Source organism: Trichoderma camerunense (assembly GCF_050948025.1).
Source record: "Trichoderma camerunense strain CBS 138272 chromosome Unknown V8C40scaffold_5, whole genome shotgun sequence".
NCBI lineage: Eukaryota > Fungi > Ascomycota > Sordariomycetes > Hypocreales > Hypocreaceae > Trichoderma > Trichoderma camerunense.
Window position 1 is genome coordinate 1,913,034 of NW_028145365.1, and position 23,969 is coordinate 1,937,002.

At 51.6% G+C, this 23,969-nt stretch overlaps 5 protein-coding genes across 5 annotated transcripts; 3 read left to right on the forward strand and 2 right to left on the reverse strand.

The window, feature by feature from the left end:
* The first annotated feature begins 2,131 nt into the window (after positions 1–2,131).
* V8C40DRAFT_182420 (uncharacterized protein) lies at positions 2,132–5,034 on the forward strand. The gene is made up of 2 exons (XM_083211746.1): positions 2,132–2,932; positions 3,047–5,034. Exons 1-2 carry the CDS (start codon positions 2,337–2,339, stop codon positions 4,431–4,433), a joined length of 1,983 nt encoding a protein of 660 aa, XP_083075849.1. The 5' UTR covers positions 2,132–2,336; the 3' UTR covers positions 4,434–5,034.
* A 1,017-nt stretch (positions 5,035–6,051) lies between these two features.
* V8C40DRAFT_182439 (uncharacterized protein) lies at positions 6,052–6,781 on the reverse strand. Its single transcript, XM_083211747.1, has 2 exons — positions 6,766–6,781; positions 6,052–6,706 (listed from the first exon to the last, which is right to left on the reverse strand). Exon 2 carries the CDS (start codon positions 6,584–6,586, stop codon positions 6,197–6,199), a length of 390 nt encoding a protein of 129 aa, XP_083075850.1. The 5' UTR covers positions 6,587–6,706; positions 6,766–6,781; the 3' UTR covers positions 6,052–6,196.
* Positions 6,782–7,509: 728 nt separating this feature from the next.
* Positions 7,510–9,087, forward strand: V8C40DRAFT_239988 (eS28 family ribosomal protein). The gene is made up of 5 exons (XM_083214713.1): positions 7,510–7,682; positions 7,958–8,041; positions 8,103–8,153; positions 8,196–8,227; positions 8,486–9,087. The coding sequence occupies exons 1-5, from the start codon at positions 7,619–7,621 to the stop codon at positions 8,495–8,497; spliced, it is 243 nt and encodes an 80-aa protein (XP_083075851.1). The 5' UTR covers positions 7,510–7,618; the 3' UTR covers positions 8,498–9,087.
* A 1,813-nt stretch (positions 9,088–10,900) lies between these two features.
* V8C40DRAFT_273916 (uncharacterized protein) lies at positions 10,901–13,503 on the forward strand (the record flags this gene model as incomplete). Its single annotated transcript, XM_083220549.1, has 7 exons — positions 10,901–11,002; positions 11,062–11,115; positions 11,250–11,868; positions 11,932–12,137; positions 12,214–12,946; positions 13,006–13,155; positions 13,226–13,503. The coding sequence occupies 7 exons, from the start codon at positions 10,901–10,903 to the stop codon at positions 13,501–13,503; spliced, it is 2,142 nt and encodes a 713-aa protein (XP_083075852.1).
* Positions 13,504–14,766: 1,263 nt separating this feature from the next.
* Positions 14,767–20,122, reverse strand: V8C40DRAFT_182543 (mediator of RNA polymerase II transcription subunit 12). Its single transcript, XM_083211749.1, has 3 exons — positions 18,619–20,122; positions 18,359–18,563; positions 14,767–18,220 (listed from the first exon to the last, which is right to left on the reverse strand). Exons 1-3 carry the CDS (start codon positions 19,926–19,928, stop codon positions 14,978–14,980), a joined length of 4,758 nt encoding a protein of 1,585 aa, XP_083075853.1. The 5' UTR covers positions 19,929–20,122; the 3' UTR covers positions 14,767–14,977.
* Between the last annotated feature and the right edge of the window lie 3,847 nt (positions 20,123–23,969).

Below are 23,969 nucleotides of genomic sequence, written 5' to 3' on the forward strand. Positions count from 1 at the left end.
CAGCAGAGCCGATGTCGTTGCGAGGAGGGGAGAGAGAGAACCACCGAGTGCTCGTATCTATTGTCCAAGGTTGTTGGGCTTGTCGATGCGGGTTGTTGCGAGAAGGAGAGAACACTCCGCCATGGGTACAGCAACGTACAATGTTATAGCATGATAGGAGAAGGATTTGAAATGCCCAGCATGTTCGTTTTGCAGGAGTGTTTTTCGTAGAGGGAGATGCAGAGATTCAAAGTCAAATCCAAATGCCGTGTGTGGGCAACTCCCTTCCCTTCGTCCCAGGAGTTCTCAGCGAGGGCAGGTGCTGTCCAGGCTCGCCTTTGGGAGCCCTAACCACCGACACGGCAGGCGCGTAAGGTTAGGTACACGTACGAGTATACCTACAGCATAAGGTACATACAGCACAGGTACTGGCCAGCTCAAATGTCGCGCCCATCAGCAGATACAATGGGGCTGCAGCAGGGCAGGTGCGCCGCCAAGAGGGCAAACCGGGCTAATATCGACATCCAGTTGATGTATCACTGCTCGTACCACTGCTCGCACCTCTAAACCATCAACGGAAATCCGTTGTTTGTCGATGATTGATCATTGAACTGATGTTTGTACGCAGAATTTCAATAACACTACTAAATGAAGCACAGCAATTTTGAATGCGCTTAGATTGACGAGCACCCAACAAGTACACTAGGAGTACAGCTCATATACATTCGTCATCGGGCGGTACGCTGCACCAGACTTTCAAAGCCCATCTCTGTGGCACCGCGCGGTCTCAATCAAGTAAGTCGGCCACCATCCATGAGCCGCCATTCGCCCGCACTTTTGTGCGGCCTGCCGCCGAGGGCTGCGCGGATGTAGTATTTTTATTTTTATGTCTATTTTCGCTTTTTATATCGTGCCGGTAGGTTTTCTCCCTCCCTCGCTGTCTATACTAGTGTGATCCATTATGTTGTCAGTGTTACACCCCCCTCCGCGTAGACGGCCGAATAGATCGAGTCACGCCCAACACCATCCTTTTTCTCAGATATCACAAACAATCACTTTCACCGAGATACACTAGCGGCATCGATTCGGGTCCCGTCGCATAGGCAGACTGAGAGATCGGTGCTTCACAGTCTGTCCTATCCCAATTCTAGCAAGCTCTCAACTCTCTTTGCTTTTCCTTTCTTTCTTTTTCCCCCTCCCTACTTGTACAAACTACAGAAGAAGGAAAAAAAGGTTTGAAAACATTCTTGTTTTGCCACAACATAGTTGCCTCGCTTCCTCTATCAATCTGCAGTGATCTTGTTTTTGCGTCGTGTTGGTCGCATCATCTTGATATCCTCTACCCTTGCCCTTGCCCTCAACTCACCCCCCTTTTCCGCCCTCTCTTTTTTTTATTTTACTTTTTCTACTTTATTTTTCTTTCCCCTCTTGTTCCTAATCCAAATTTCGTGTATCCCTCCCCCTCTCATGCCCTACCCTCTTAAGAGCCTGGATCGTCGTCTCTCCGAGACCCTGTCTTGGAAGAACCCTTGTCCTCTGTGCCTCCGGACAGACACATCCCGAGTTTCTGCTCGTACTCCCCCAGGCTTGAGCCCGAGCTCCAAGACAAGAGTGCCCACTGACAGCTGGCAATTGCATCACAGGGCTCAATCCCTGCTCTCCAATCTCACTCCCGACCTCCAAGATGCAAATCCCCACTACCCAATCGGGAACCACAACCGGATCTAAATCGCTTGTCTCTCGACAGCTCTGGTGCCCACACCCATACCCATCAAATCTCTTGCGGGTCGGGATCATGCCATGTATGTACTACTACCATTGCTGGGCCGTGGGCGGTCGGCACCCAGCCTGTGCGAGCAGATAAAGTACCTGTACCTCCCTGGTGTTGCTGGTGCGCCTACCGCCCGTATGCATCTCTTTGTTGGCCAGCGAGTACGTGCTCGTAGCGAATACCTGCACATGCTCTGTCTGCTACAGCCTCTCACGATCATAATCTGCCCACTGCGTACAAGCTGTAGCTGTCCAAGGTACAGCCGATGTCATTGTGCGTTAGCTGGGAGGTACCGCCTTGCATACCCCAAGCACATGTACTATATATGCATGACCCCATTGTCCGTGTCCTGAAGAAAACCCTGGCAGCTGCTTGTATGAGGCACCTGCTTTTGTTGCTCTCTCCCAGCTGACCGTCTTCATATCACTGGCACTTTTCTTCTTCCACCTCTTCAACGCTTTTCTCCCCCTTCTCCCCTGATCATCTAGGCCACCGCCCAATTTTTGATTTCTCTATTTCTCCGCTTCTTCATCCCATAGCATAGCATCCTCCCTGCATCAGCTGGACAGACACTCTGGGCACGGCAATGGACCCATTGTCAGACCCCATATCGCCCTCTCTCGAACCTCCAGCCATGGCGGAGACCGAATCTTTCACCATCCCTGAGCTCAGCGACTCGGAGTACTTCACAGAGGTGCTGCAGTTGCCTGTAGGCAAAACTGAAGCTCAGGCAGACCAAGAACTGGTCGCTAGAGCAAATGCTGCAGGCATTGCCGCCACTCTGCCGTCCGTGGCTAGCAAACGACATCCCGCCAGCAGCTGTTCGGTCTCATCATTCGGGAATCAGCAAGATCGAACCTTTTCCAATGCCTCCAACGGGTCGGCCAGCTCTGCGTTGACGCCGCATTCTTCCGACTTTGGATCTCCGAGTTCCTTATTCGATACTGGGTCTGGAGGTAGGAGAACCTCGAGTACCAGCCTTACATTTTCCCATTACGAACGATATATTTCCTCTTTGGACTCCATTAGCATTCAGATTCAACCTCCTCGACTTCCACTTCTTGCCAATGATGGTTCTGCCCAGAGCTTGACCAGCGTTGGGTCCAAAAAAGGTCATCGTGCGAGCCTCAAGGACCGCCTGCGCTGGAAAAGAAAGACTATCGGAACTGTGGAAAACAAAATGTAGGTCTCCCTTATATCTATTGCAAGCTTTGCCTTGTACAGGGCTATTCTTACTTACTTTTCATGCGTGATGAACCGATAAGCTGACACACCGTTTTCAATACTTTGATATAGCCCATGTATTAGCTGTCGAAAGATTTTTGGAGCCGAGTCAGGCGCGTTGCACAAGCTCCACTGTGGCCATATGCACTGCGTCGACTGCGTGAGAGACTTGGTAAACCAAGCCGTTCAAAACGAATCCCAAATGCCACCACGTTGTTGCTCTCAGCCCCTCGCGGCCCCCCTTGTCAGGACGATCCTTAACCAGGATGCCCAGGAGACCTTTTTGCTGGCAGTTCTTAAGCTCAGCACGCCTGTGGAGGAACGAATCTTTTGCCCAGATCCAGCCTGCGGCCACTTTATTCCACCACATGACGGTCATGATCCTAAGCACCCATTCGATCTCACCTGCTTCAAATGCAATGGTCGCGTGTGCACTATTTGCAAAGGAACTGCTCACCCCATTGGCGAAGACTGCCCCCAAGATTGGGAACTGGCCGTATTGAAAAAGAAGCAGCAAGATAAAGGAAACTGGAAGCGATGCTACGAGTGCAGATCCTTAGTTGAGCCGACTGAAGAATCTCCATACATGACCTGCCGATGCAAAGCTCGATTCTGCTCCGTGTGCGTAGGTATCTGGGATCCTACGACCGGATGCCCTAATCTTTGCAGCTTTGAAGAGGAATTGCAGCGACGTCGACAGAGCAAAGAGGCCATGTCCTGCGTTAATGAGCAACGATTGCGGGCCAACTCGTCAATTCAGCAACTTGGGCAAGAGCAACAAGAGGAGCTGCGTCGGTTCTTGGATTACAAGTCCCAGGGCAAAGACGCCTTGCAGACACGTCACCTGTTACAAGAGGCTGCAATTGAAGAAAAGTACGAATGTCAAGAGGAGAAGCTCCACGAGAGACATGAGAGAGCTTGGACTGCGCAAGAAGATCGCCATGTTGTCGCCGAGATGGGGCTGCTCGAATCGCTACAGCAAGATGAGCTGAACATTCATCTTCGACTCAAGCACATGGAGGCTTATTGCAACGGACTCGGCCGGAACCCAAACTCGTCTGCGCCAGTCAGAGTCGTCACTGAGCGAGACCTGAGAGAGTTGGGCCAACAGTATTACTTGCGAGATGGCATGGGCCGCATGCGCGAGTCTAAAATCAATCTCATGAGGGAACGACAGTCTGTCAAGATGGAGGAGCTTCGGGCAAAACAGACAGAGGAGTTTTCGCTTTTCCTCGATAAGAGACAGGAGGCGTTGGACAGGCTGGAGGCCCAGTGCGTTCAGGAGGAGTCACAGTTCAATGAAGTTTTTGAATGCCGACAGTCACGCCTGCAGTCTCGATGGGTGCTCGCCATTGAAGTCTTGTGCAAAGAGCTCGAGGAGCAGAACCCTGGTCAGATCTACCATCGCATTGCCACGCCACGATGGCCCGATGATAGGACCGTTCAAGTCCACAAATAAATCCGGCGGGGGCTATGCCCCTATTTTCAATGTTGATTTTGCAAGCAGACTTGTCACAGCCTTGCCAGGGCTTTGCAACATGATGACAGCCTTAACATCCGCACAGCCTTTACGTCTGTACACACAATCACGGCCGCCACCAGCCCTTATTTCCTTTGTTCGTTTCCATTGCTGTATTTGTCTCCGTTGGCAGCTGAGACATGGACAAAGGCCTTTTTCCTTTGTTCGTTTTAATCGCCCCTGTTATTCCAACACTTTTACACGAACACGCACATCGCAAGATCAACTGCTTAATTCTAATATTGTTTTAGACACATCATACCACACTCCCTTCAAGCATTTGCTGTTTCCCCCATACTCTCTCTTATAATGTTGATAATCTTCTTTTCCTTTTTTTTTTGTCAGCAGCATGGTTTAGCGCTTTAGGCATGGCGCAAGATTGAGGCGCGAAGAAAAGGAAACAAGCAACCAGGGTAACTGTTGCCTCTGTATCCACTCGCTGCTGCCTCTTGGACTCTACTTCTTCTTCAATGGCGTGGGTTTGACGCCAAGCTCCTTGTAAGAGCTTTTTACTTTCAATGGATGATTGTTATGATACCACCAAAAAGGGCGTGTGTACAAAATAGGGATTTTGTTTGGCGAGTTTGCATTAAGTCAATCTTTAATGGATGAGGACAGAGCTGAATCGACTCCGGCATGGGGTCTGGAGGGTGTGTCACACGCACTATAGCTATTACTCTGGTAGTTATTTGCTCGCTTAGAGGAATGTGAACACTGTTTACCTAAACCTGGTCCAATTTGAAGCATCGAAATCTCAGTATAATGAAGTGAATGTGGCCGATGTCGCGGTGAACAAAACACGGCGGTCAGGCGTATTGACAAGAGTCTAACCGATGTACAAATCTGATCAGAACGAGTATCACATATGACAGTCTCACTTTCGGCCCTAGTAGTGCTATCACCGTCCGAGTGTTGATGTGAATCATGTCATTGCTTTTTCTTGCGGTGAAAAGGACTCGGCCGCTGGGGTAGCATTCTAATTCCGATTGCAGTATAGCCGGAGGACGGGCTTCGTGCAACTTATTCCGGGTTCTTGGATTCCTGTTCCAGATTTCGGACAACCCCGGGTGCAGCTAATTCAGCGGGCGAGACATGCGTCCAGCCATGGATCTGGGATGATCAGCTGGCTATCCACACCACCTTAATCTTTCCCATGAGCCGTCCCATGGCTGAGAGCAAGCCCATTTATTAAGTACCGTGTGCTCTGTTCCGATGTGGTTCTCGCTCTAACCCCCAGGAAGGCCGTAACACACTCCGTATGCCGATTCGAGGTAGGTAGTACTTCGTGTCCAGTATAAGCTACCATGGTGGCACTCGAAAGGAGCGATACTGGGATCCCGGGAGCTTCCCTAGCTGCCGGCTCGGAGAGTTTTAAGAGCCTTGCCTGCCTTGCTAGGATGAATTCTGCTGTCATTAGATGTCACCTTTGCTCTTGAACAGACGTCATCTGTATTTGACCGAATTTTGAGACAACCTTATCTCTCTCTCTCTCTCTCTCTCTTCCTTTCCTTTGTTTTTAGCCATCTCATCTTTTCCTTTTTTTTAAGCCACTTTTAGGCAAAGGATAGAAAACCTGGTACGGCTGTGATATGTTTCAAACACGCAGAAGTGGTGTGTCCCTCATTTACGCCTGATGGCGCTTAGACGTATCGGCCGAGACACAAAAAAGTGATCGATTCGTCATCGTACGAGTATAACAGGGGCTAGAGACACCAGTGACTTGTGATAGACAAGGATCCAGCATTATTGTAATGGTAAGAAGAGAGAGGAGTGGCCATGATTGTGCACAGCCATGTGCTTTCTGTTCCGTCTCGCCCGTAGCAGCCCCCACGAAAATAAAGTCTCGGAAGAGGGCAATCCCGAGGATCGACTATTTTCCTCGCCTTCTTCTCTTGACTGTCGAAGATAAAGGCGAAGGCCAAACTGTAATAGTAGACGGGTGTAGGCCTATTCACACACGTGGACGCAAAGACGTCGATGGACTCAAAGACAAGACCCTCTTCCTCTTGGTCCAAGTGGCGCATTTCTTGTCTCAAAGTAATTATACCAAACTCATAGGCGAGCCGTGAGGCCTCAAGTACCGATACTTGCATCGATTCTGTGCCTTGTTTCCAGTTGTCCGGAGCATGTTTCCCGGTTTTCTAGGTGATGGTGGGTGGGTGAAGCACCGCAAAGGGAGGGGAGAAAAAGAAAAGAAAAGAACGCGGTCATCGCTAACAACCCTGTCAGCTGAAGCAATGATTCTGCCACAATTCAGCTTTCACCAAAGTACATCAATTCCGACGGCAGCATAGATGCCCATCTGTGCGGCCTTTTGCTTCAGCTCTCACTTGCAGCAGAGCAATCTCCCCATGCGTTGTAGATCTGGTCTTCTCGTAGCTGTACGACATGACACAGCTTGTGTTGGAATCATCCTGTGTTGGAGTCATGCGTCCAGCAACATGACCTCTTGAAAGGAGATTTGTCTTAAACTCCAGCTTGTGTAGCCGGCGACTTGCCAAGTTGGATGAGCTCTTCCATCGGACAAGAAACACCCATCTCCATCATCGGCGATTTGCCGTCTTTGCGGAGGAGCGGCCGACTGGACATGGCCTCCTCCAGGCATCAACGAATTTGATATTTCAATCGTACGAGTTAGTATTTGCTGTCTCAGTCCCAGTCTCACTTGAGAAGCTCTCCGTATCTTTGTATCTTTGACCGAAGACGAGCAAGCATGCATGTACTTGACACAGAGTGGAGAAGACGGAATAGCCCATGTTGGTGACCCCTGGTCGCGAATTGGCAAGGTCTGGCACACCGATGAAATGTTGGAGCAGCCGCTAGGGCGATGCGGCTCGTAGATCCGGAAAGCGGTAGATCTAATAGTCCGACATCACTCTAGCAAAATGGCTTCACTCAGGGCCTTGGGGCTTCAGTTATCGCACGTGATCTTATCGGACGAGAGCCCCACGCGCTTGGCGCACGGAACTGGGTCGTGCAAGAGGAAAAAAACCCTGCCGAATAGCACAAAATTACAGCCGAAGGAAAAAAATACGCCCTTTTGCTACCCACACGGACTACCGCGATTCGCAACCTCTCGACTCTCTCTTGCACACCTTCACCATCAAGGACACACATCAATCACAATGGAATCCTCCAGCAAGGCCCCCGTCAAGCTCGTCAAGGTGACCCGAGTTCTCGGCCGTACCGGTATGAAGAGACCTCGCTCTGTCGCCCTAGCATTCCCTCTCGCCAGTCTCCTGCCGTCGCCGCCGTTGCAGTTGTTGTCGCCATTGTCGCCCGATTGTTCTCATGGGAAGATGGAGGAAAAATTTTCCAATTTCAAGTTTTGAAAGGGAAACAACATGAGAGGGGAAATTTATGGTCGACAATACAACAAATCGCAGGCTGGCACGCAGATTGGCCGAGGGACATGTTAGGGCATCTATGGAATCGAATCACAAAAGACTAACGGAAACGCTCAGGCTCTCGTGGTGGTGTCACCCAGGTCCGTGTCGAGTTCATGGACGACCAGACCCGTTCCATCATCCGAAACGTCAAGGGACCCGGTATGTTTGAAATCATGCGATGGCTAAACCGGTGGCATTGTTGGCTGACTTGTATTCGCAGTCCGTGAGGACGACATCCTTTGCCTGCTCGAGTCCGAACGTGAGGCCAGACGTCTGCGATAAATTTCGACGGTTAGAGTGGAGGAAAAGAAAGCAGATGGTAGAGGTTCTCAATGGCGTGAACGGGTACGGGTCATTTTCTTTTGGGTGTGTTCCAACTGGACATTACGGCCTCTTGTGACGACGGCATGAAACGATGGTGTCAAGTAGCGACAACCGGCAGGGCTTCATCCTACCTAGTCGGAAATACCTAGGCTCATTCTCATAAAAAGATACAAAGCTTCTTTTTTGGTCCAGACATGGATGGCCCCTTGTTCCAGTTTCCAAGTGCAGATCTCGCTGGCTCTACCAACGACTGACTGAATAAACTATATTAATCAACAGTCCTCCCCCTAAGAGATTATGGCATAAGTACACAGTTGGTATGGATTTCCTTTTGGATGTCATATTACATTACGGTATCTTGACGTGTCTCCATGACTTATGCTGGTACATGTATAAAAGGAGTTATACGCTCCTAAGCGTGCCAATACGCACGGTAGGATGCCGCCTTTGCCACTCGATAATCTTTCTCGTTGAGTAAGCATGAATGTAATACTCAACAAATGCCTGAGACACAAGCGCGAGTGCTGCTGTAATAGCGGGCGACGTTCAAACAAGGGGAGTGGTGAGCACAACGGCCAGCAATCTCTCAGCCATGCAGTTGTCACGTTGCATCGCACTGCTCGTATATCGGGCATCAAGTCTATGGATGGTTTATCATCAGTTGACGCAGTGAGAGATTAGGAGCACGTTTCAGAACATTGTCGGAGCAAGCAAAAGGAGACGGGAGACTTTGGTGGCGCCTTCGTTTCTTCCTTGGGCGCTGCTGAGAGATCGGCACAGATGCATCCGGAGAGGGGGATGGTGATCGATAATGACAGCTCTAGCAGCAAATCTTGACCTGGATTCATACTCTGTAGTTAGCTTGTGGAAGAAAACGGTAGCTTCTTTATTTGTTTTTTGTTCGTTTTCCAACAGTTGTCGTTTGTTTGTTTGTGGCCAGGATAGTCTCATTCTGGTCATTCCGCTGTTGAAACCTCGTGCTCCGTTTCTACAGTTCAGCGTACGTGGACATATGAGCTAAACCACCTGGGATAGGTCCCCTAGCGCGCCTATTTTAAGGTTGAGCCGCTGAAACTTTGGACAGCTCCTGCCCAGTCTCCAGCCTTTCTGGGCTCCCCGCAGCAGCCACGCACATGTGAGAGGCACTAGGCTTCAAGCAATGCACCGGAGAGCTTCACCGAACGTGTCTCGCTTTGCACAGCATGTCATCAGAAACAAGGAGCAACAATCGAAGAAGACGGAAATTGAAAGAAAGAAGTCGAAAGTGGATTTTGGACGTGAAAAAGGCGATGCGTAATGACGTGAGTTTCATCCATGAGAAACCAGTACTCACTCAATGGTCAACTGCTTTTGGCGAGGTGCAGCTGGTTGAAATGGGCTTGATGCTAATTGCACACGAGGACGGAGTTGGTACTTGAAATGGTACTGACCTGGATGCACTACGCGATGTATGGCGCCCCGGTCATAGCGACCTGGAGCCATTTGAGTACTATGCGCCGGTACTGCCATTTCCAGCGCGTTTGCCTCTTGTGCCACGCCAGCGCCCTGCAAGTACCTGGCCTAGTAGAATGGATGTACTGAACATGGAAGGCCACAGCATTGATTGCCTCTCAGCAGCACCAACCTCCCAAAGAGAGCCACTGAAAGCCAAAACATGCCACCAAACCCCCATACTAAGTTTTCCCCCATCTCCATCCACTCCATTCTTCATCCCCATCCTCTATCCCCATCTCCATCCACATCGACGTTATCCGCATCTTATAGCTCGTCCCCCAGTTGATACCTCCATCAGCCACCCACTTCGACCTGCAGGAAGAATTGTACTGTGCTATATCTATTCCGTCCTTGGCAACTGTCCGAAAAAATAGCCCGGCCCCCAAATCTCTTCTCCAGCCGGCTTCTGTAATCCGCATCGCTTGCCGATTGGCTTGTGCTCGACGAATCTTGGGCCCCTCACCCTACTCTTATTTTTCCTTTCTTGTCTTCTCTCTTCCAATTTTTTATTCTTTTTCTTGCTGGTGACGACATCGGAGAGAGCGGCACCGATCAATGGTCTCTCTGAACTGATCGACATCGCTTCCGTTGCTGCACATCCTAGACACACAACAAGCTAAAAGAAGAAGGAGAGATATCAAGCTCCAAACCGAGGCTTGCGAAGCTCATCACGTCGCAAAGCATCGCCCTCGTCTTCGAAAAGGGCCGGGACGATCAAAGACATTTTTCACGATTTCGCAGTGAGTTTTTCACCCCTGCCTCCCTCTCCCGCCACTTCGTTGGTCCGATATAGTTCGTTCCATTCCATGCTGTTCCTGCATCTCACTCACCCGTATCCACATCCTAGCACGAACTCCAATCGTGGCGGCGCAGCTCTTTTTTTCCCTCGCGAATTAACGGACGATACGAACACAGAGATTCGTCATCGCCTACTATCCAATCTCTCCCTTCCCAATCATATCCGAGGCGTCGAGCCCCCTCGAAGGCGAAACCGCGCGCACAATGTCCGACTTTCGCTCCCCCATTGACACCTCTGTGCCGTCACTGTCGCTCCAGATGCCGCAGATGACGACGCAGCAGCACAGGCGAGACTATTCAGGGTCCATTACACTAGACGACCATACACTGGGCCGACCAGCTTCCGGCGATGCTGCTACCGTGCAAGAAGGCGCTGAAACCGATCCAAAGCTCAGCGAGGGCATGACGACGCTTCACCTGGGGACTGCTGCGGACCAGCCAAGCCCTCCGCCCCCGACTGATCCAGCCGTGTTGAAGCTGGTTGGCGAGGTGCTGGCATCCGAGGTACGAATCTTGCGAGTGAAATGCGCGCGCGTCATCTCGATGCTAACTCTCCTCAACAGCAAGGTATTCCCGCGCTGCTGCAGCGCTTGAAGCAGAGCATAGCTTCCGCAAAAGTGAGTTGCTTTATCTTGCGTCTAGATCGTGGTCCTTGTACATGGGCGGCGGGCTGGACATGCAGTGCTAGCTGCAGCTCTAGCACCATGGGGCTGAGACAAGAGAAGCGAAGACGAAACTGACGTCTAATTAGGAATTCGGTACCTTTCTCAAAAAACGAGCCGGCCTGGAAGAAGACAGTGCCCAGACCCTCAAGAAGCTGGCGCGCGCCACCCAGGATAACATTCGACGACCCGAACACCGCGCAGGCACATTCGTTCACGTCTACGAGGAAATGGTCCATATTCACGAGCGCATGGCTGATAATGGCATCCAGTTTGCCGCCACACTTCTCCAGATGAACGAAGAGCTCCTCGAGGCTGCCGGAAACGCTGAGCGCAACCGCAAGGTTTGGAAGGCCAACGGCCTGGCTGCTGAGCAGAAAGTTGTCGACCTCGAAGCCGCCATGCGCAAGAGCAAAGCAAAATACGATTCTCTAGCTGAAGAGTATGATCGCGCCAGGACGGGCGAGAGCAGGCCCGGCGGCGGCAAGGTCTTGGGCGCATTCAAGGCGCACAAGTCAGCCGCCCAACAGGAAGAGGAGCTCCTGAAGAAGGTTCAGACCGCAGACCAGATATACCACAGCGCCGTCACCAGTCTTCAGACCGAAAAGGCCCAGCTTCAGACCACGACTCGTCCCGAGATCGTCAAGTCATTACAAGAGGCTGTCCGCGAGATAGATTCCGCCGTTGGGATGCAAATGCAAAGATTCGGTAAGTATTGGTCGGCAAAATACGAACTGCGAGTTGGATGCTGACTGGTAAACTCTTATGTAGCTTTGAACAACGAGAACTTGCTGCTAGGCAATGGTCTTGTCATCAGCCCCTTTAGGAACACAGCTTCCATCGGCCCCAACCAGCCCCGAAGCATGAGATATGCCATTGCATCCATCAGCATCGACAAGGACCTAGATGAGTTCGTAGCAGGATTTCACTCCAAGGTTCAGCCAAACCCCGGCGAGATCAAATACGAACGCAATCCGGTGCGTATTCAATGTCCCATCTGACTCTCATATCTAGCCACTCCTATACTAACATGCTTTCTTCCTTTACCTTTAGGTCCTTGGTCCAGCCCCCAGCACCATGGGCCACTCGTCATTGCCCTCTGTCTCCCACACTTCTAAGCCTTCCGTCAGCCAGGCTGCTCCTCAAGGCCAATACCAGCAATCCCCGCAGTCCTTTTCTGTCAACTCAAGAACAGGCCCTTCCAATAGCTTTGGCAGTCCGCCACCAGGCGGTCCAGGTCTCCAGGGACCACCAGGACCAGGAACCATTGTGCCAGCGGCTGCTTCAACTCCCACCAGTGCAGAGCCTCTGAAGTCGTTCCATCAGCCCAATCACAGCCGAACCTTCAGCCAGGGCAACATGCTGAACTCTCCTGTCAGCCCTCCATCTCAGCAGTACGGCGCAGGTCCAGCACCAGGAGCTCCTCGATTCCCCAATGGCGGCCCCACTGCCACCGGCCCGCCTCAACTCGGAGCGCTTCCCTTCCAAGATAACGAAGGCCCATCAGCCAAGAGCGCTTCACCTCCTCAGTTGGGACTTCCGTACCAGCCTCCTGGGCCAAGCGCTCCGCCGGCATACAGTGCCCCCAACCACGGCCCCCCAGCCTCCAAGCCAGTGTTTGGTGTTCATCTCGGTCGCCTTTATGAGAGGGACGGCCTTGCTGTCCCTATGGTTGTGTATCAGTGTATCCAGGCCGTTGACTTGTTTGGTCTCGGGGTAGAGGGCATCTACCGTCAATCTGGGTCGTTGAATCACATTAACAGACTAAAAACAATGTTCGATTCTGGTATGTCCCACTTCCATCCCCTTGGCTACTTGGCTACTCACTAATTCTCCCATTTGCAGAATCCCAGGCACAGGCCCTTGATTTCAGAAATCCGGAGAACTTCTTTCACGATGTCAACAGCGTTACCGGCCTGTTGAAGCAGTTCTTCCGTGACCTACCTGACCCCTTGTTCACGACAGAACACCACAGCAGCTTTATCAACGCGGCGAGTGTGTCATCTCCCAAAACCCAAGGCTCTTTTTGCCTGTTTTGACTTGTTTACTAACCATGTACTTGCAGAAAACGAAGACGAGATTGTTCGACGAGACTCGCTCCACGCCATTATCAACAGCCTGCCCGACCCCAACTACGCTACCCTGCGCGCCCTGATGCTCCATCTCCACCGCGTCATTGACAATTCTCACGTCAACCGCATGAACTCTCACAACTTGGCCGTTATCCTCGGCCCCACCCTCATGGGTACTGACCCAAGCACCGCCATTACAGATGCTGGCTGGCAGATCAAGGTCATCGATACCATTTTGGTCAACACATACCAGATTTTCGATGAGGATTAATTTAGCTTGCTATGCACTTTCTAAAGAAATCTAGTCTCCTATTTCTGTTTTATCTCCATCTTATCTCTATTGCATGGCGTTTCCATTCTTTCGTTCCCTAGTTATTCTTTTCTTCCCTTACTCTTATCTCACCTTTCAATCATTAGTCGGTTTTCTTTTCTGCTTTTCCTCTGTACTTCTCACAAACGTGTCGATTTATACAATCAATTTCCTTTACATTTTGCCTCCCATCCACCACCCCAAAATTTGTCATCGCTATTTAGTTGAAACACCTTTTCTGCTGGAGAAGGTCTCTAAATATGCCTCTGTATTGTTCATAGCTTCAAGTACTACTGATCGGTCGCTTGCTGGCTAAGAAGACCACGTGCGTCGTTATTTCCTTTCTGTCATGGGGGCGATGTGGACGGGCTCGATGGATGGAATGACTAGATTGTATAAGCTAGGATAACTTCAAAGTATATAATAGAAAGTTGTCCCCTTTTCTGTCTTGTCTCCGTTCTCCTCTGCCGTAACTCTTCATAGTATTATGTGTGTGTATGTAAATCAAGTCATTCAATTCAACAAAGGTATCCTACAGAGAAACAGCAATAAAAGAAAAACAACCAGCAAAGAGCAAAACCAGGCTTCAAAACCTCTCCCTATACCCATGCCGTTCACAACAAACTCCAAAATCCCAGGTTGATGAAAAACAAAAGCAATGATTCGCAATGAGCCTCCTTCTACATCAATGTCGGTTTCAGAATATGTCACACCCTTCTTTAACCCCTTTCCTCCTGTATCACAATTTTATGGCTTCTCCAGCACAAAGCAACAAGTTGGTGAAGAATCCCTCTCTACTCCTTTGACAAAATAGAAAGTGTAGCGGAAAGAAAGAAAAAAAATTGACAAAGAAAAAGAAGAAAAAAACATAAGGGGGTTGAAAGAAAATGCTATGCTGTCGACGACACAACTCCTCTCATTCCAAGGTATCTCTTCCTCCCTACATGATCCTAAAACGGATGTCCATTTGCACTGTTGGCTTTTCATGCCCCTTTTCGCTACCAACCGACACATGAAACATAGCAATTAGGGAATTCATCTCCACATCTGATATGATACGTCTTCCTTAAACAGGACAGACGAACAAAAGTAAACAGAAAAAATTGAAAGCAAAAACAAAATGCAGAAGAAAAAGGCACCGCCTCGAGAGAGATATGCATCCCAAGGCAAGGGCCTGGAGTTCCCGCTCGCCTTCTTCTTTCTTATTTCTCCTCTGCCGGGCAAAAACTTGATCATGAACGTAGCCATTATGCGCGCTGAATAGTGCTTCGTGATGATGAGATGAATATGATGCTGAAAGACAAGCAATCCAGACCTTGAAAGGAAATAAGACCAAACAACCCTAAGTATAATAAAGAAGTATAAGAGAAAATGAGAGGGGAAAGGGCTACCGGGGAAGCCAAGAAGCCAATGCTCTCTCCTCAATACACACAAACTAGTGTATTCTAATGGCTTCAAAAAGGCCCAAGCTCAGGCTCGTATCATTCACGCCGACGTTGGGAGTGGGCTCGCTCAGTAACTCCCATCGCCGAAGGACAAACGGGGAGAGCCTCTCCTGGGTCGTCGGGCCAATGCCATACATAGCACCCATGCCCCTGGCTGCTGTGCTATGGGGCATCGTCGTCTTTTCTCTATGGGCGAGCATCAGACCATCTGTCGCCGTGAGCTGCGGGACGCTAAAGATGTAGAATAGGCGAGCGTCTGAAGACGAGTGCAAGTTTGGCATCATGCCAGGCACGAGAAGAATGGACTTGGCGCAGTGAAGGCGCAGGTCATCTGGCAGGCCATCCGCCAACACGGTGGTAACATCAAAAACCTGCTGCAGCAGACTGGGACCAACTATCTGGCTTGGCAGTGCTTCAAGCGCAAGGAACAGGCGACAGAGAGTCAGAACAGTATGCGCTCGTGCTTCGTGGTGCGGAGGCAAAACTAGCTTGCCTTGGGCAGTAGTGGTCATGACAGATGCGCTCAATGGTTCCAACGACACACTGTGGAGGAGCACGAATTTAAGCAGCATCGGTAGCCAGTGTTCGATAATGGGTATGAGTAACCCCTTCATCTTGTCTTCTTGATCCTTTGGCGCAACGACGACTTCGACGAGATCGGACAACCTGTCGGCCAGGACGCTGGTGAGCTGAGCCGTATTCGGCGGCTGTTGGCCTACAACGATAGCCTCAATAACGCCAAGGAGCTTCTCCGCAAGGTATAGATTATTGCTATTCGCAAGGGTATCATGGAGAACGCCTGGATCCTTGGATGACGATGAGGAAGTTGGGACTAGATCCAAAAATCGCGAACGGGCCTGGCTCTGTAGATGCCGAGAAATATCTTCACTCAAGCAGGGAAGCATAGTCGTCCACATGATATTTTGTGCTTCAATAGCGCGATCCATAGCCTTGGCAAATAGATCAAACTGAGAAACGTGCTGTTGCTGGCCATCTTCACCGTCGGTTGGGCGGGGTGCAGGAATGGAAAGGTCCATATTAAGCTTGATTTGACAGAAGGGCATAGTCAGCTCGTTTGCGAGGCGCAATATTTGGTCGTAAGGCGCAGCCGACGACGCGCTTTGATCCCCTTCCTGCTGAAACAGACTGCCGATTATCTCATGGACGAGGCGGAACCCTGCCGGCGGGATAGTTTTGGCGCTGAATACTTCGGTTACGTCTGCGGTGTGCACCACAATTAGGAGTCGCAAGGCGTCCAGCACACGCTCGCGATACGTGCCATCGTCTAGTAGCAGGTTTGCATTCCCAACTCGCGCTCGAAGGTCTGCATATTCGACGACCGCGTGGCGTATGAGGGAAAGCAGACCTTTGTAATGATTGAACTGGATGGCCCGCTGGTAGATGCCAAAGCGGTAGGCCTCTTCCTGGCTAAGGTCGGTATCGGCAGGCAATTTCGATAGGATGAGATGAAGCAGCTCCTGAAGATATGTTACTGCCCCTGGTGTCGCCAAGTCAGGTGGCGCTGCCGCATCACCCTCTCCTGGGGCGGCAGCTCGGGTCAAGCTTGCAGGGCCAACCAGGAACGAAACAGGCAAGGCATCGGTAATGATTAGGAGGGGGAACACGGCATCCAATCGCTTTCGACTCTTGAGCAACCGAACACGTCCAACCCAGTCGGACATGAGCTTGTCAAAATGCTGGGAGTCGAACAAACGAAGGCGGGTAAGAAGGGATGCGTGGATCCTGCGGTTGTCATCCATCTTGGCCCAGCCTGCTTCCAGTCTGCGTATGATGTATCCAAAGAGGCGATTCATGGTCGGGTGGTCGATGCTATTCCCACTGGCCAGCAGCTTCTCGATTTGTTCCGACACCTCGCCATCAGCGCCCGACGGCGGATTGACCATGTTATCCGAAATGGGGGAGCAGGCATCGGTCGCATTGTTGCGATCACTTTGGGCAAGCTCATGGGCCAGGTACTTGGAAATTTCTTGGCGGCTCGGCATCCGCCTGGAGAGGAAGCAGAGAGAAGCAAGCAGTGGGCGCGAAACCAGGCCTTGCTCTTGATTAATGGCCTTTAGCCGCTCAAAGAAGATGTTAAATAAACGCTCTGCACCACCTTGAGCGTAAAAAACCTGGAGATTCAGGTTGACAGTATCGACACAGGACGCTAGCACCTCGATATTGGTCGTTCTGGAGCAAAGTTTCAGGACGTCGCAAAGTGCATAAAAGTCTTGAGTTCCCTCTAAGATAGTGCGGATCGCGGAGAACAGGCGCAGAGACACGGGCTGGACAGCCTTGACGAGCCTCAAGACAGTCTCGCGTAGATGAAGGCCCACGGCGGTCTGCAAAGCTTTTGAGCTGCTGATGATTCTAGGAAGAAGTTTTCGCAAGGAAATCGGGTTTCTGCCAGCCATAGCATCGCCCTGTACGGGTAGGCCCAGGGTGTGGTTGACGCACATGAGAGCATTGCCAATGTCGCTTGCTTCTTCGGCAGTAGAATAGTTGGCAGCCCGTCTAAGCAGATTGGCCCGATCATCCTTCTGTTCTTCGGTGAGATAACGTAGTGGGAGGTGAATAAGCAGTCTGGTGGTGCAGGGAGCATCGTCGGAATCAACCTCGGAAGGGTGGCTACAGGCGCCGCGAGCCATAAGCCACTTTAAGTACTGAGGAACCGAAAACTGTCCAGTCCGGACCAGCTCTGTTACCAGTTGGTAGACGGTCTGCTTCCGCCCCCCATCCCCGGCCGGTATGGTGTCCATGTGCTCGAGGATCGCACCGGTGACGTTGACCCTGAGCGTGCTCCAAAACCTGATCAAGTTGGCCGCGATGTACACCCTTGCCAAGCCGGGACGGTAAAAGGAAGTAGCCCAGTCCACGGTAGTCCTGACGATATCAACCTTGTCGTCTCCAGTAGCCCAGCACTTTTGTGGCAGATCGCGGTCTATCTGACTAAGAAGCGTAGCGTCCAGAAGCCGCACCAGCTGTGGTCGCCCCGCCAATGGCGAAGCAGTGCTTGTGAAAGACAATTGGCCATTTCTGATGTTGATGTAGTGGTACGCTTCCCGGCCTACTTTGTCATCTCGTGGTAAAAAGGCGTCTAGAGCATCTCTATACTTTGGCCAAAGTCCTGGGTCGATGAAGCTATCGGGGTTATTCCTGAGGAGTGAAGATAACAAGCTGGAAAGCTGGCTCGATAGTTGCATGAGGATATCCTTGTCAGGAGAAATATGAATCTATCATTTCACATGGTTAGTATATTTATCCATTCAATCCCTCTCTTCTCGACCTCATCGTTCATCCCAATGTATTCTTGCTTGGGGACCATAAAAAAAAGCAGGGAGAGAAATGTAAAATCGGAGCAGCTGACTTACGGTATTGAGATGGGCAAGAAGGGAGTATACAAGACGGCGTCCATATTTTCGGGATCGCAAGATGTCGGCCCAGCAAATCTGAGCAATCAGGATCCACATAGGAATCTTGGACTGGGGGCTATGTTCCACGCCAGACGTGATCCAATCAAGATAGTGATCTCGGTCAAGGAGCTGTTCGGCGTAGAGATTCGTCGCCAGTCGTATACTAATCAACTAAAGTCAGCTTCGATAGAGGGCAAAGAATGAGGACTTCAACTCACGCATAAGTCAACTTAGCCTTCCAGTCTGGCTCGCCAAATGCCGAGGCAACAGATTCTACAAATTGCTCCACGAAAACAGTCCAGTCCCTTATCCATTTGAACTCGCCTGCTATGGCAAAGGCGCCACCGGGAGCTCCTTTTCTTTTGAAAGCACGAATCTCGTTGGCACCGACGCACTTGGCCAGCCAGACAGCTCGTTCGGTCGGTACGCTTTTGTTAAGACACTGATCGAGAAGAGTTCGCCCTCGGATACCATGAGGGATAGTTCTACTTAGTCGACGGAGAGAGATGGCAGGATTAGCCAAATCCTTCATCCATACCTCCCTCTTGGTATCGGTAAGGGTAACGCGGGGAGGGGGTTTGAACGTCGATGGAGCAGTGACGTGGCCGCGATGTCTGCGCTGGTTAAGCACACCCATGAAGATGGTGGATAGAGCACTCAGGCCGGTCTTTTGCTTAATGGCCGGGGATATTGTCATTCTCGCAGTGCTCGTCTCGTTCTGATTGCCGCGATCCCACGTGCCCTTCTGGATCGCTTCAGGACTCCAGTCGTCTTCGTGATGTTTGCCATTGCCGCCATGCCAAGGAAAGAAGTCGGCGTGTCCAGAAAAGAGCCCCCGACTGAACGGGTCACCACCTGCAGGGTTGGGCTTTTTATCCGCAGAGGGATACCGTGGAGCATTCTTAGGAACCTCGACAGTCCACGGCCTGGGGCGGCCATCCTTCTTGAGGGCTGGTGTAGCCCTTGGAGGTGCTGCTAATCGCCTCGAGAGTTCTGGGTATGTCTGTGATGTCGGCGGGCGTCGTCTGGGCATGGGTAAAGGATGATTATCGTTATCGAAGTCGGCGGCCGAGGCCCGAGAGGGTGCCGGGCTTGAGCCATCGACATCCACGGCGTCAGCCATGGACGGCCCACGCGACGTTGTGTGGCTCTGTGGTGACGAAGCAGCAGAAACAGATGCCGAAGCCGAGGCCGACATTGATGCTGAAGCTACGCTTCCAGGAGCGTCGATATTGGAAAGTTCGAGGCGCAACCGAGAGCCGACTCTTCGCGGCGTGGTGACGAGGCGGCCATGGCCTTGGGCAAGGTTTGCGCCCTGGCCCTGCCCTTGACCTTGGGCCTGGGCAGGATCGAAAGAGTCGCTCGAGGCATCGCTAAGGGCCGAGTCCTTGCGCACAGGTGATGAAGGAAACAGCTGCTGCGACAGAGCGCGTTGGGGCGGAGGCCGCTGAACCGGCGGCAGCGTCGTGCTGCTGAGGGTTCGCTGCGGCGGTCGCGGGTGGACGCCGATGGGGGTCCTGGAGGTCATCTCTCAGACGGGAGGTGAGGCGCCATCCCGTTGTATTGCTAGCTATGAAGATGTGGATGCCAACGAAGATTACCTAGCAGGTACGAGGTAGGTGCTGCGAGGTGGATGTGTAGGTACCGAGTCGATACTGTGCGATACGGGTAGCAGCCGGGTAGTTGGTTAGTTCGGAGAGGCGAGTAAACGTTCCAAAGACCGGTCGAGCCTGTTAACAGTTGCCGCAGCGGAAAGAGAAGTTGGGAGAAGGTTGATATGAGGTGGCCAACAGCCGCGAGGAAGATGAGTGGACGTTGGATTTTTTTGGGCCCCGAGAAGAAGGTACGGAACCGTCAACCGATGTCCGGCAGAAGGGAGTTGTATTTTCCCGCTGCACCCGAATATCAGCCCCAGCCTCAGGCGTTGCGATAGCGCGCGCGGCAGCAAATCAGGGCTCTGGCGCACGACTCGCGAGGACGATTGATGTGCGTATGTGAGGAGGCAAGATGCCGATGAGGCGGTGCAACGGCGTGCAGAAGCAGAAGAGCCAAGATGAACTTCCAATGACGGAATGAAGGGGAAAAAAGAGGGAGTCGATATGACAGACGGCAAAGGCGTTTTGGGAGCGAACAATGGCCGCGAGAGCGAAGCTGACGGCTCGATTCTCTTAGCACCTATTTTTTGTCTCGCCAAGGTACGGGACAGGGTATCTGTACCTGTCGCACAGCACGCCGAGGGCGTTCCGTATCTGTACCCTGGACACTGTGCGATGCTGACTGGACGCACAATTCGAACTAATCTTTGGGCCGCTGTAGGTGGTGTGACAGCCTACAGGTATGAGTACGAGTACAGGCAGGTACTGCGGCACTAAGGCCTGAGGGCTGCGAGGACACTGTACAAACTTGTCTAGCGGCTCGTTCCCAGCGTACAGTAGGTCCGGATGCTGGTCCTGACACCGGATTTTGCGCGGCTTTTTTCTTTCTTTTTCTTCTTCTCTCCTTTCCTTTGTGTAACGTGAGATGCGTGACAGGTACTACTCGTACTTGACCCAACAACTTCCTACCTTACCTGCACGAGCAGTAGCACGGGGCGTGGAGCACAACAGATCTAAAATTACCTACTGAAAGGCAAGGTACTGGTACCTACCTGCCTTAGTAACCTTGGCAGCGCCTTAATCACCAGCGCACAGGGACGATAAGAGGCAGCTCGGGTAATATCGACAGGGCCAGCGTTTATTTCCCTTTGACGACTTGAAGGATGTAAAACAACCTTACACAAAACCCAGCCCCTATTCAATATTCAACCACCACAAATCTCAAAGCGATATTGGAGACGATCTTTGGGCACAAGAGGGCCGGATGCCAGCAGGAACAGGAACCGGACGAAGAGGGGGGCGTGCAGTGCTGCCTCTTTCGGATGGGCAAACAAGTTAGCAGCGCGATAAGGCACTCATCGGTGGATTCAGGTTTGATGTTCCAGTTAGCAAAAAGCATCGCTCAGGGCCTTCCAGCGGGATTGCGGCCATTGGCGGGCGCTATGCAGCCAATATTGCCGCTAGACCACGGAAAGCTGCTTGCTCCGTACCTGATGCACTCGTAGTACTGTCCTTCCATGGCAATATGGGGTTGGTGAAGGTACCTCTACAAATCAGGAACTCGCTCCAGCCCGCGATGCGCCACATGCCACCACGACATTTGCTGTGTGGCTGCGGCCACCCCGTTGCACCATCTCCCCCATCCCCAAAATTTCCCCTCAGATTTGATGGATCCCAGCTGCAAATAACCTCTCGAGTAGCGCGGAGCCAGCAATACTGTACTGATTGTTTACGGCTTGGCTTGGGCGGCACCATTGTTGGCACATATCCAGAAAATGCTCGGTCAGTTCAGCCGCCCTTTCAGCCGAGTCGAGTCGAGGCAGAAAATGAACGGAACGACGTTCAGACACGGCCGGAGAGACTCGAGCTCTCGGGGAGATGTTGCGAGTTGCAAGTTGCAAGCCGGCATGATTCATGACTTGATACCACGTTTTCTCCCGGACGTTTCTCGCCATCTTCTCGCGGTAGACAAGGGGTGGGCTTTTTATCCGGCCCGCCATTACGAAATATTCGCCTTGCCATTACTCATTACTCAAGATCAAAGCGTGCAGTAATACTGTAATACTAATTCCGACGACAACGAGACGGACTAAAAGCAAGGTAAGGCACGATGGCGGACCAATGTCCATCAAGAAAACGGACTATTACTAGCACGATATCTGTCATATCTTTTGTACGAGCACTTGGGCTCCGGACAGCACGCGGAATGCGGAAACATGCAGCCCCCCGCACAAGATACAGACATGCATGCTTGGACATGTACAGGATATCCCATCTCCATCTCCATCTCCATCTCCATCTACAGGTGCGAGCCTGTAGGAATTACCGTACTCGTCCATGTACGACTCCTGCCTGTCTGCTGCGAGGGCCGGGGTGCCTCTGTTTCTCTGGTCAAAGAGCGCATGTAACTCGATGCCCTTGCCCGCATGTGCATGCAGCCACGCGATGCAAAGTGACAACCGGCGCAAATAAACTGACCGATATCATAGATACTACCTAGCCAAGATAGCACTTGTGCATGTAGGTACGAGACATGCAAGAAACTTTCTCCGAAACACAACTCTCCCTTGCCTCTGCTCGCGGGCTCCTTCGTCGGTGATTTCGTTGAGCGTGGCGCCGCTGCAAACCCAATGGCTACTCGTATTAGCCACCTCAAAGAACGCCTGACCAATACACCTCCGTGGACACTTGGGCATTCGACATCAAATCCTCCATTCAAGCCCCAATCTCCTTCTAGGCGGGGTTGGAGGCGGTGAAGCAGCGCAGAAAGCCTTTGCAAGCAGTAGTGATGGTTTTCTCGGTGGCGTATTCAAGTTTGCTACAATCTCCCTCGCTGCCAAAGGGACGCCAACCTAGTTCTGCGCCACAACGCAAATATGGCCCTTTCGTTTCGTCGTTGGACGCATTCAACTTTGTACAACGGGCTTTAGTAATACATACGACCCTGGGAGTAATAGCGGCTGAGTCGAGGATGGACAACCCTGGCAGGGCAAAAGGCATACGGACGGGCCAGGCCCCGGGAGCCTCGCTCGCCCTTGAGTTTTCAGGTCTCGCGGCCACTGCCCGGAGCAGTAGTCCGCATGCCAGCATCTGCGCTTGAGACCCCGAGATTGCTCTCCGCACGAATGAGGGTGGCTACTATGTACCACTAGTACCGGGTCTCGCTCGTATCGGACAGCCAGATCTGCCATCTGTCCCACTGTGTGACGGCATGAGGTCAAGACAATGTCTTGTCCATACAGTAAGAATGCCGTCTTTACCCCGGTGGCTGAATATGTCGGCAGCTACTCCATACAGAGTACCAAGTACGTTGAGGGGGGGTTCACAATGATGATGGAAACGATGGTGAAGACCGTGATGCCAACCTATGCATGTTTTTTGTCCTGCTGCTGCCACGAATTTGATAAGGAAGCGATCCAGCCGAGACTGTCTCATTCACTAGGCTATTGCCATACCTAGCGATCAAGATTCTACAAGCATCAATGCCTCTTGATACCAACCTGAGGCCCACCTACCGGGATCGAATGCAGCAAATATTAAGATTGCACATAAGTAGCTGCGCGACCTGGGCCGTCTCTCGCGTTCGATGGTTTCTTGACGGTGATACAAGTTCAAATGCTTCGGCTTGCATGTGATAGCCGGACGCCCCTTAATCGTCCGGGTATACTGAGCAGAAGGCCCTGCCCCAGCCTCAGAGCGTCGGATCAAGCCCGTTCCGCAGCAGGTCGGGTCGGATGCGCTTGATGGATGAGACAGTCTTTGCTCGATTAGTTTTCGTAGCACTTGATTGAAACGTGAGCCCGAGGCCCAACACTCGCTTTGTTAGCACAGGAGTCGGGCAGATATGGCATCAGCCTCCACGGAGGAAAATGGGGAACCTTGGGCACCTAGTAGTAGCAAGCCGTACTCCATACATGCACGTCAAAACTGCATGTGGGCTTTGTACATGTAGGTAATATCGTCAAGATGCAAGG

Coding starts and splice junctions, on each gene's coding strand:
- V8C40DRAFT_182420 (XM_083211746.1), top strand. CDS start 2,337: ATGGACCCATTGTCAGACCCCATATCGCCCTCTCTCGAACCTCCAGCC. Junction 2,933..3,046: donor GGAACTGTGGAAAACAAAAT/GTAGGTCTCCCT, acceptor ACTTTGATATAG/CCCATGTATTAGCTGTCGAA.
- V8C40DRAFT_182439 (XM_083211747.1), bottom strand. CDS start 6,586: ATGCAAGTATCGGTACTTGAGGCCTCACGGCTCGCCTATGAGTTTGGT.
- V8C40DRAFT_182543 (XM_083211749.1), bottom strand. CDS start 19,928: ATGACCTCCAGGACCCCCATCGGCGTCCACCCGCGACCGCCGCAGCGA. Junction 18,564..18,618: donor AAGGCTAAGTTGACTTATGC/GTGAGTTGAAGT, acceptor TTAGTTGATTAG/TATACGACTGGCGACGAATC. Junction 18,221..18,358: donor TTCTTGCCCATCTCAATACC/GTAAGTCAGCTG, acceptor GTGAAATGATAG/ATTCATATTTCTCCTGACAA.
- V8C40DRAFT_239988 (XM_083214713.1), top strand. CDS start 7,619: ATGGAATCCTCCAGCAAGGCCCCCGTCAAGCTCGTCAAGGTGACCCGA. Junction 7,683..7,957: donor CCGAGTTCTCGGCCGTACCG/GTATGAAGAGAC, acceptor GGAAACGCTCAG/GCTCTCGTGGTGGTGTCACC. Junction 8,042..8,102: donor CCGAAACGTCAAGGGACCCG/GTATGTTTGAAA, acceptor TTGTATTCGCAG/TCCGTGAGGACGACATCCTT.